Source organism: Aquarana catesbeiana, linkage group LG06 (assembly GCF_042186555.1).
Source record: "Aquarana catesbeiana isolate 2022-GZ linkage group LG06, ASM4218655v1, whole genome shotgun sequence".
NCBI classification, from domain to species: Eukaryota; Metazoa; Chordata; class Amphibia; order Anura; family Ranidae; genus Aquarana; species Aquarana catesbeiana.
Window position 1 is genome coordinate 6,811,695 of NC_133329.1, and position 11,805 is coordinate 6,823,499.

An 11,805-nucleotide genomic window follows, 5' to 3' on the forward strand; every position below is an offset into this window, starting at 1 on the left:
TAAGTGGTATTGGAAGCCATGGGTAGTTATTAAGTGACCAAGGGAGGAGGTGTAGATAGAGAAGAGAAGGGGTCCAAGAACCGAGCCTTGGGGGACCCCCACAGAAAGGGGCAATGGAGAGGAGGAGACAGAGTTGTAGGTGACACTGAAGGAGCGCTGTGATAAATAGCCAGAGAACCAGGATAGAGCAGAATCTCGGAGGCCAAGGGAATGTAGTTTATTGAGAAGGAGCGGGTGGTCAACAGTATCAAAGGCCGCAAAGAGGTCAAGTAGTAGGAGTATGGAGTACTGGCTGTTGGTTTTAGCAGTTAGTAAATCGTTAGTGAGTTTTTAGTAAGGTAGTTTCCGTGGAGTGCTGCTAGCGAAAGCCAGACTGTAAGGGGTCAAGAAGGTTATTTTCATTGAGGTAGGAGCTAAGACGGTTGTAGACTAAGCGTTCTAGAAGTTTAGAGGTGAATGGGAGCAATGAGATGGGTCTTAAGTTGTTAAGGTCGGTAGGGTCCAGGGAGGGCTTTTTAAGAATGGGAGTGATCTGCGCATGTTTTAGAGGGGAGGGGAAAATGCCACTAGAGAGGGAGAGATTGAAGATGTGAGTGAGGGAGCATAGGATAGAAGAAGAGGGTGACCGTAGTAGTTGTGAGGGAACAGGATCCAAGGGACAATTGGTTAGGTGGGCATCCCAGAAAATTTTTGTAACCTCTTCCGTAGTAGCCAATTCAAAAGAGGAGAGTGTTGACTGTGCTGCTAGGCAAGGTATGATGGGTGGGGAAGACGTACGCACAGTGGAGATGTCCTCACGAATTGCATTGATCTTGTCTTTGAAGTGATTGGCAATCTCTTGGGCAGTGAGTGAGTTAGTGGGTAGAGGGGGTGGTGGACGAAGCAGAGAGTTAAAGGTTGAGAAGAGCCGACGGGGACTGGATGACAAGGAATTAATAAGAGAGACAAAGTAGGCTTGTTTGGCAGCATGGAGGCATGTATTGTATTTTAGAAGGGCAGATTTATATAGGGTGAAGTCTTGCAGGCATTTGGTTTTACGCCACAGTCGTTCAAGAGCATGGCAATGTCTCTTGAGATTTCTAGTGTTGTCAGTTTGCCAGGGTTGTAACGGTCGGGGCCTAATTCTGCTTGTGGTTAGAGGAGCAAGTGCATCTAATGATGATGAGAGTGAACTGTTGTAGACAGAAGTGGCCAGGTCAGGACAGGACAGGGGAGAGATTATGTCATATAGGTGGTCAGTAGCAGAATAGAGAAGAGAAGGGTTAAATTGGCTAAGGTTTCTACAAGTAATTGTTTGCTGCTTGGAGGGATGGGTGGATGTTGCAGAGCACCGAAACCCCCCCTTTTGTTTAGTTATGTTATAGTGCTAGTTCTACTGGGTTTGCACACCAAATTTGGGGTTCCTAGCCCTAAGTGGCCCCAAGATACGGGGCCCCAAAAGTCGGTTCGGAAAATGTCATTCTCTGCTGCAGAAAAGTGCTTGACTCAGAGTATAAGCCGAGGGGGGCATTTTCAGCACAAAAAAAGTGCCGAAAAACTTGGCTTATACTCGAGTATATACGGTAGATATTTTCCTTTTTTGTTTTTTAAAATTTCGAGCCCAGATTGGATTTTTAATCATTCCCTTAAATTACGTAGAAGCCTTGTGGCCGTTCTTTTGTCAGATTTTTTTTTGTCTTTGCGGAGTCATAGAGAACTATGATTCTGGATATTGTCAGACCAGCATCTAAATATCAGTAAAACTTCCCTGTAGTTGTATTTGGAGAAAAGATGGGAGGTATATTTGAGAGGCTTCACTTCCTGATCCAACAGGTGAAAATAAATGCTCCCGTGTGATTGACGATTATTGGAATTCATGCAAATCAATAAAGCTCTAAAGTTACTTCTTCCAAAATGTGCAAAATAGAATACAAACATTATGCAAAAAATGATTTAACCATTTAAGATCTTGTGCCTCCTGATCTCAGGACACCTCCCCATCCAACAGCTCCAGGTTGATGGCCATTTATTTGGAATTCATGCAAAGCCTTCAAGCTCTAACGTTACTTCCTCCAGTGCATGCAAAATAAAAAACGAACATCGTGCAAAAATAATTTAACCACTTAAGATCTCAAAACTTTCGATTCTCGGGACACCTCTCCATCCAACAGCTCCAGGTTGATGGCCATTTATTTGGAATTCATGCAAAGCCTTAAAGCTCTAAAGTTACTTCTTCTAAAATGTGCAAAATAGAATACAAACATTATGCAAAAAATGATTTAACCATTTAAGATTTTGTACCTCCTGATCTCAGGACACCTCCCCATCCAACAGCTCTAGGTTGATGGTCATTTATTGGATTTCATGCAAAGCCTTGAATCTCTAAAGTTACTTCTTCTAGAGCATGCAAAACAGAATACAAACATCGGGCAAAAATGATTTAACCACTTAACATCTCACATCTTCAAATCTTAGGACAGTTCCCACCCAACAGCTCCCTGTCGTTTATTTGAATTCATGCAAAGCCTTAAATCTCTAAAGTTACTTCTTGTAGAGCATGCAAAACAGAAAACAAACATTGCGCAAAAATGATTTAACCACTTAAAATCTTGTGCTTCCCAGTTTAAGGACACTTCTCCATCCAACGGGTAAAAATAATTTAAACCATTTCAAATCTTGTACCTGTGAACCCCTTACGGACCTGAACAATTGTTACATTTTCACTATGGGCTGTTTTATTTATTTATTTATTTACATTAACTTTGTCATTATTATTTAAGATAAAGTAATCCATGCATTGTATTTGGGGTAAACAAAAAAAAAAAAAAATTGGGCACAATTTTATTTTCTATGGAATTTATAAATAATAGTTTTTTTCCTGTTTTGACCAGTTTGTTAAAAAAAGTCGTTTGTAAATAACAAAAAAAAATTAAACATTTTATTCTATAATTTTCCATTTTAAAATTACACTAAAATATTGTACAACACATAGCAAATTTTGCAAATTAAAAATATATATATGTTTTTCTTTTACTTTTGTATATTCAATTTTGTTATGCAAAACTGAAAAAAATAAATAAGAAAATGAATGAAAAATACACTATATTACCAAAAGTATTGGGACGCCTGCCTATACACGCACATGAACTTTAAATGACATCCCAGTCTTACGCCCCGTACACACGGTCGTATTTTCCGATGGAAAATGTCCGATCGGAGCGTGTTGTCAGAAATTCCGACTGTGTGTGGGCTCCATCGGACATATTCCATCGGATTTTCCAACACACAAAGTAGGAGAGCAGGATATAAAATTTTCCGACAACAAAATCCGTTGTCGGAAATTCCGATCGTGTGTACACAAATACGACGGACAAAGTGCCACGCATGCTCAGAATAAATAAAGAGATGAAGGCTATTGGCCACTGCCCCGTTTATAGTCCCGTCGTACGTGTTTTACGTTACCGCGATTAGAACGATCGGATTTTCCGACAACTTTGTGTGACCGTGTGTATGCAAGACAAGTTTGAGCCAACATCAGTTGGAAAAAATCCTAGGATTTTGTTGTCAGAATGTCCGAACAAAGTCCGACCGTGTGTACGGGGCATTAATGTACTAATGACACAGGCAGAGAAGGGGTTAACATCAGGGGCGATCAAAGGGTTAAGTGTGTCCCTAGGGGGTGCTTGCTAATGGTATGGGGGAGGTGCTCTGATTGGATGAAGACAGAGGTCGGTGTTCCTGCTTAGCAGGAACACAAGATCTCCATCTTGTTCCCTGTCAGAACGGCGATTTGCCTTGTTTACATAAGCAGACCACAGTTCCGCCTCTCCTGGGAACGATCACGGGTGGCCGTCGGACATCCGGGTCTGTCGGACTCGCTGATTGGCAGCCCCTGAGTCCAATCAGTGAGCGATCGCGCTCCGGCGGCGCCTGCGCAAGCCACCCAGTGGCTATTACATGAAATTACGTACAGGTACATAGTTTTGCGCAATAGAGCCGAGCTGCCGCAGTAAATAAGCGGTAGGTGGCCGGCAAGTGGTTAAAAAACTATCCATGTAGCCACAAGTCATGTTTGATCTGTGCATGTGACTTAGAAGTTCTGTGTAATCATGTATATGTTTTTTTTACGTATTTTTTGTCTATAGTAAAATGATGACCAACATATTCAATCCGAATCCAAAGAAAACATAAAAGGGTATTTTTTTTCAATCATGTAGTAGTCAGTTGCTTCTACTTTGAGGTGCTTAGAGTGTATCTAAACCCAACAATAAAAATGTAGCTCACCTTAAATGTTGTGGCTGCATTATTTATTTATTTTTTTCACCTAGTGATCCTGCCAGCAGCAAAATTCCTGTTCTAGGGTGACAATACTTAATCCCTTGTCTCAATGGTGGAGCATTGCTGGCACCTTAGGCAGGGCCGCTGATAAGGCAGTACAGCCAACCCTCCTGTAGAGGGCCCGGGCTCATCAGTCCAAAAGGGGACCCGGACAACTGCAGGAGAGGAGAGCTGGCTGTTCTGCCTTGTGACTCCTGTGAAACCTCCTGCACTGCTGCTAGCTTTTTCCCTCTGTTCTTCTTACTTGCCTACAGTCCCTTTGTTTAGCAAGCTGTCCCATGTGGGCTTTGTTCTCGGGCTGCATCCCGATTTTAGAGCAGCGGGGACAGCTGCAGAGTCTCTATCATCTTCTGCCTTGAAATCAGTACATTGCTGGGTCCTGAAACTCCCCCTCCCCCTGTGATTATCCTGCAAAGAAGAAAGATCGAGGGGGGAATAAGTTCTCTGCCTGCTCCTCCCTAAGTCCTGAGCTCTGCTCTCCTGACCTCCACTTTGTGCTCTGTGTGCACTGTGTCTGCAGGGTTTGACTGTTGTAGTGCTTCTGCTGGAAAGGGGTGAGTGAGGAAGGGCGGTGAGGCTCAGGGGCGGCCCGTCCATTGGGGGCACTACCCCCCTATATTCGCCACCCCCTATATGCAGTGGATGGAGTCATGCACAGCATGACTCTATCCACAGCCATCACAGCCGCTCCCTATTCATGTGTTCGGCCCCTTTCAGGTCACTGGGTGCATGAATTAGAGCAACCAGGGGGTTTTTTTGTTGAAGAAACTGATTAGAGCCATAGGCTCTAATAGGCTTAAAAATTGGGTGGAGTCAGGACGCAAAGCATTGCGTCTGGAGCCCACCTAAGTGTGTTGCAACAGTGAATGTGAAGCGATCCTCCTCCTGGCCACTCGGGAAGCAGGTATGAAGCCAGTTTTCCGATTGGCCAAAATGTCAGGCGATCCTATCGCCAGGAAGAGGAGAGAGGAGATGCACCATGGAAGCTGCTGCAGGAGATGACACCAGAGCAGCTTTCCCTGAGCCCACCACGGGAGTAAGGACAGCGGGTGGTGGTGGGGGAGCTGTGTTAGTGCCATGGGGGGGTTGTTTGCCCCCCCCAAAAAAAACCACCAGCCTCCACTGGTGAAGCTGCAGAAAGTACAGAATTCCAGCTGACAAACATCTCCACCAGCCAAAATGCACCAGCTTTTTCTATCTGCCACTCCTGAGGCCCCATTCACACTTAGCATAATGAGAACACACGTTCCTGTAATTTTTTTTTTTAGCTTGTTTATACATAGGGCAACCCATTCACTTAAATGGGTGGCCTATGTTTGACAAACACACAATAGAGGTTCTAGAACATTTTCAGGCGTGCAGCTTTGCAAGTTTGTCACATGTTTTGTCAAGTCTGCTGTTTTTGTTGTGGCATTAACAATTAACGGCACCACAAGCACTATGCAAGATTGCAGTGTATTTCTAAAATGCATGCGAAGCGCGTGTTTGCCATGCCCTTTGTCACACATTCTGGAAATACAAAGTGTGAATGCAGCCTAACAACTCTTTCACATGGGTGGCTGAGCGGTGGATTTATGGCCACCCCTGGCTGTGCACCCAAGTCCTAACAATACCGTCAGACAGGGCTGTGCACATGCTGTGGCTGCAATGTTTTACTGCACAGATGTGGCATTTTAACACAGGCTGCAGAGTTTGACAGGCAGCACCACCTATCAAACTCCCCGTTGAGTTCAAAGGGACCACTCTGCAACTGCAAGCCAAACGTTCGGTTCACAGTTGCAGCCAAGAGTTGCTCACAGTTGCAGCCAGTCTCACAAAGTAAAATTACTATTCAGCAATTTTAAAAAAGAATAACAAAATACAGACGGGGATCTCACAGTGATGTGGCGCGGCGGCCGCGTTGTAATTCCCGCCTTCTGGAGCCTGCAGCACCTATGATGGACGTCACACATACCACGGTCCCGGCATTGGATTAGTGGGATGTCCATCATAGGTGCTGCAGGCTCCAGAAGGCAGGACCTGCTATGTCACTTGACCGCACTCGGCACCACTTGGGATAAGATCAGTCCCCTCTCGGCGGGGGGCTAACAATGGAAGGGTGTATGCCTGAGACGCGGGGCTTTTCGGGGGCCCATTCGGGGCTCCAGCCCCCCCAGCCCCTCCTCCTGATGCCACTGGTAGGGAACAATGTCTACTGGTAAGAGTGGAGAAGAGGCAAAGAGCATAGAAAGTTATCAACTTAAAAGATTTCTGTTGGATCAGCAGGTATGTTTTGCACTTATCAAAAAAAATACAACTAAATCTTATCAATATGTCTAAAAACCCAAAAGGAAGCAAACAAAAGAAGCTCATTGTATTGGTTTACATACACTTTGACATTTCTCGAAGGTGAAGACACAAGAACATGTCCTTCCAGGCGGCCTTCAGTCTGTGATTAGCAAGAACAAGGAGGACAGCCTGTACCACGGGGAATAATGTAAAAATAAGATATGATAACCAGAATCCAGACTCCATCTGCATGATGACGGTAAAATAGATAATGACCATCAGGAGGTAGTATATTCCGTAGAACAATAAGGAATGCGTCATGCGCCACACAACTTTGTCAAAGGACCTCAGACGTTCATTGTTGGGTGTTTGCACACCCTTCTTCATCTTATAACTGTGCTTCATCAAGTACACAACCATGTAGAAAGTAGTGCTAAACAGGACCAAGAAAGGGCCAACAGAATTGGCCATTGCACTGTAGATAAATGCTGTTCTTGATTGTGAAAGTATAGAGACAACAGATACAGGACTTGCTGTGTTATTATGAGAAAGTGCTGGAGAAAAAATGAAGAACAAGCTGCTTAGGGCGCTGTTGAACAGAGAAACCAATAAATCACCCAACAACAACCATGGAACAACGGAGGTAATGTTCTTCTTCACCCGGGAAAAAAATCCTGACTCAAAATCGGAAATTTTTATGAAGTAGAAGAAGCCCAGAGTGGCTGATAGCCATGAACATGAACTAATAGTAAAAAGCAACAGATAGAGACAAATATAAGCGGTATGGATCATCGAGAAGATCCCAAGGCTGCAGAAATAGTCAAGCAAACTGACAAACATCAGGAAGCCATAGCACATGTTGGACATGCCCAAGCAAAGCAAGATTTGGTCGCTGCTCCTCAGTGTTTTCGTTTTGATGAAATCCCGATAAACCACGAATATCACAAACAGATACATGAACGTGCTAGTGCTGAGCTCCAGAATTATAATAATGATATAAGGTAGGTGGTTTCGAGAGTAACCTTCAGGATTCATTATTACAATGTTGGGTTTGATTTCCTTTTGCCTTTTTATAATTCAGATCGTTGAAGTGCTCTAAGGGAATGAGCTCCAGATTTGATGTTTAAAAATGTTCATGCATTGTCCTGAAGCCAAGTAGTCGTCCTTTGTCAGAGCTCTGTCAGGGTGAGCTGCAGAGAGCTGTGAACCTGAATGCTGTCAGATACGTGATGAAGGTGTAACAGGAGAACAAAGGATGGAAACACCTGAGAGACCTCACGTCCCAACCCATTGGGTGGTGTGATGTTCCTTTATTTAAATACATGCAAAGTGCCAAGATCTAAAATGACTTCTGCTAGAACGATTCATTAAACAAAACAGACATTATGGAAAAGAATGATTGATATTAGCATGACACATTTATGGAAAAGGTCTGAATACTAATTGGAATATTCAAAGATGTCTATGAAAAAACCTTTGAAGGTATTTCCTAGACTGATATGTCTTTTATAACTATACATCTTGTACTGTAATGATTGATTTGTAACAAGCAACACATAATTAAACTTGTTTAAGAGCAAGATAGATCGTTTTTTTAGTAATCAAATTTAACCACTTGCTTACTGGGAACTTAACCCCCCCTCCTTTTTTATTTATTTATGTATTTATTTCTTGGGGAGTTTTGGTGTGGTGTGATTTCTACTTTTGTGGTTTTGTCTGTATTGTGTCAATGTTGTGTTTATATAAAATAATAGGAAGGACTTGATTTAACCCCCCGCCCAGACCAATTTTCAGCTTTCAGTGCTGTCGCATTTTGAATGACAATTACGCAGTCATGCAACACTGTACCCAAATGGAATTTTTATCGTTTTTTTCACACAAATGGAGCTTTCTTTTGGTGGTATTTAATCACAGCTGGGGTTTTTATTTTTTTTGCTATTTTGCTAAACAAACAAAAAAAGATGGAAAATTTTGAAAAAAAAAAATCATGTTTCATAGTTTGTTATAAGATTTTGCAAACAGGTCATTTTTCTCCTTCATTGATAAGTGCTGATAAGGCGGCACTGGTGGGCACTGATAGGCTGCACTGATGGGCACTGATAGGTACAGTTAAGGCGGCACTGATAGGCACACATAAGGTGGCATGGATGGGCACAGATAAGGCGGCACTGATGGCCACTGATAATATGGCACTGATGGGTGGCACTGATGGGTGGTACTGATGGGCACTGATAGTGTTACTGATAGGTACCACTGATAGATGGCACTGATGGGCACTGATAGGTGGCACTGATGGGCACTGATGGGCACTGGTAGGTGACACCGATGGGCACTGGTAGGTTACACTGATGGGCAGCATTGTTGATGAGGCACTGTGAGCACTGATGGGTGGCACTGTGGGCACTGGTAGGTGGCGCTGGTGGGCACTGGTAGGTGGCACTGTTGTGTACTGCTAGGTGGCACTGGCAGGTGGCACAAGTGGGCACAGATGAGCTGGCGGCAGCTATCATTGATCGGGACAGATGTCCCTCTCACAGCCGCCGGTGATCGGCTTTTTTTTTCTCTTCACGCTGTCAGTGCGAGGAGAAAAAATAGCCGATTATCGCTCTGTTTACATCACATGATCAGCTGTCATTGGCTGACAGCTGATCACGTGGTAAGGGTTCGGATCAACCCCTTACTCCATTCTGTCTCATAGACTCGCTGATCACAGTGAGTGCCATCAATAGACATACTCCCGGCAAAGTAGGTCTGCGCTGTAGCCATCATTCGGCTATAGCACGGGTCTGAACAAGTTAAAGATGAACTCCAAGATTTGAAAAAAAAAAAAATCACCCTTGCCGTGGGACTTCTTGCACTGCAAGGGTTAAATGCTTGTTATGTCTAGAGGTGTACAGTGCAGGTTCTATCACTTACCTTATGCCCTGCTACAGCAGGTCCCAGAACCTTCCTCCACTGACCAAAAGCTCTGGTTGGCGGGGGGAGTCTCTGCGTCATCACAGACAATGCAAGGACATTAAACCTGTATTGTAGATTGAGGAGGTTGGAATGCAACCGGAGCTGGTCACAGCTTACAGAGTGAGCTGCAGGGAACCGGTCACAGCACTGGAGGGACCCTGAAGGAGCCACTTCCTTTCTTCCATGTACCCCTAGACATAAATGTAAAAAAAAATGGCGTGGGGTCCCCCCAAAAATCCATACCAGACCCTTATCCGAGCACGCAACCTGGCAGGCCGCAGGAAAATAGGGGGGACGAGAGAGTGCCCCCCTCCTGAATCGTACCAGGCCACATGCCCTCCACATTGGGAGGGTGCTTTTGGGTAGCCCCCCAAAACACCTTGTCCCCATGTTGATGGGGACAGGGGCCTCATCCCCACAACCCTTGCCCGGTGGTTGTGGGGGTCTGCGGGCAGGGGGCTTATCAGAATCTAGAAGCCCCCTTTAACAAGGGGACCCCCAGATCCCGGCCCTCCCCCCTGTGTTAAATGGTTAGGGGGTACGTACCCCTACCATTTCACAAAAAAACTGTCAAAAATGTTAAAAATGACAAGAGACAGTTTTTGACAATTCCTTTATTTAAATGCTTCTTCTTTCTTCTATCTTCTTTCTTCTATCTTCCTTCGGTTTCCTCCTCCATCTTCTTCTTCTTCTTCTGGTTCTTCTGGTTCTTCTGGTTCTTCCTACGGTGTTCTCGTCCTGCATCTTCATCCACGGCGTCTTCTTCCCTTCTTCTCCTCGGGCCGCACCACATCCATGATGGCATGGAGGGAGGCTCCCGCTGTGTGACGCTTCTCCTCTTCTGACGGTTCTTAAATAAAGGGTGAGCGGAGCCACCCAGTGACCCTGCCCCCCTCTGACGCACAGGAACTTGACGGGGACTTCCCTGTGGCATTCCCCGTGATGTCAGAGGGGGGCGGGGTCACCCATTACAAAACCCCGCCCCCTTCTGACGTCACGGGGAATTCCACAGGGAAGTCCCGTCAAGTCCCCGTGCATCAGAGGGGGGGTCATCGGGTGGCTCGGCCCCCCGTTATTTAAGAACCGTCAGAAGAGAAGTGTCACATAGGGGGAACCTCCCTCCATGCCATCATGGATGCGGAGCGGCCCGAGGAGAAAAAGGGAAGAAGACGCCGCGGATGAAAATGCAGGATGAGAACACCGGAGGAAGAACCAGAAGAACCAGAAGAACCAGAAGATGGAGGAAGAAACCGAAGGAAGATAGAAGATAGAAGAAAGAAGATAGAAGAAAGAAGATAGAGGATAGAAGAAGCATTTAAATAAAGGAATTGTCAAAAACTGTCTCTTGTCATTTTTAACATTTTTGACAGGTTTTTGGGAAGGTTTTGTACCCCCTTACCATTTCACACAGGGGGGAGGGTCGGGATCTGGGGGTCCCCTTGTTAAATGGGGCTTCCAGTTTCCGATAAGCCCCCCGCCCGCAGACCCCCACAACCACCGGGCAAGGGTTGTGGGGATGAGGCCCTTGTCCCCATCAACATGGGGACAAGGTGTTTTGGGGGGCTACCCCAAAGCACCCTCCCAATGTTGAGGGCATGTGGCCTGGTACGGTTCAGAAGGGGGGGGCGCTCTATCGTCCCCCCTCTTTTCCTGTGGCCTGCCAGGTTGCGTGCTCAAATAAGGGTCTGGTATGGATTTTTGGGGGACCCCACGCCATTTTTTACAAAAAAATTGGCACGGGGTTCCCCTAAAATCCATACCAGATCTAAAGAGTCTGGTATAGATTTTGAGGGGGACCCCACTCCGTTTTTTTTTAAATTTTGGTTCAGGGTTCCCCTGTGGGGAATTCCCATGCCGTTTTTATCAATGAACTTTTATGTGTATTGTCGGACTGGCAATTCATTAATAGCCACGAGTAGTTTAAATGACTTTTTTTCCTTTGAAGTGTAATTTTGCCGTCGGACTTTTCTAAACACGGGAAACATGCGCCCCTTTACAGGCATACTATAGACACCCCCCAGGTACGAAATTTAAAGGAATATTACACTTTTATTGTTTGACTTTAAGCATTATTAAAATCACTGCTCCTGAAAAAACGGACGTTTTTAAAACTTTTTTTTGCATTGATCCATGTCCCCTGGAGCAGGACCCAGGTCCCCAAACACTTTTTATGACAATAACTTGCATATAAGCCTTTAAAATTAGCACTTTTGATTATTCATGTTCGTGTCCCATAGACTTTAACGGTGTTCGCGCGTTCGA

General features: G+C 45.0%; 1 protein-coding gene across 1 annotated transcript; it reads right to left on the minus strand.

The window, feature by feature from the left end:
* Positions 1-6,678: 6,678 nt before the first annotated feature.
* LOC141147440 (taste receptor type 2 member 4-like) lies at positions 6,679-7,620 on the minus strand. The gene has a single exon (XM_073634674.1). It carries the CDS (start codon positions 7,618-7,620, stop codon positions 6,679-6,681), a length of 942 nt encoding a protein of 313 aa, XP_073490775.1.
* Between the last annotated feature and the right edge of the window lie 4,185 nt (positions 7,621-11,805).

Excerpts from the sequence above, each read along its gene's own strand:
- LOC141147440 (XM_073634674.1), bottom strand. The coding sequence starts at position 7,620 with ATGAATCCTGAAGGTTACTCTCGAAACCACCTACCTTATATCATTATT.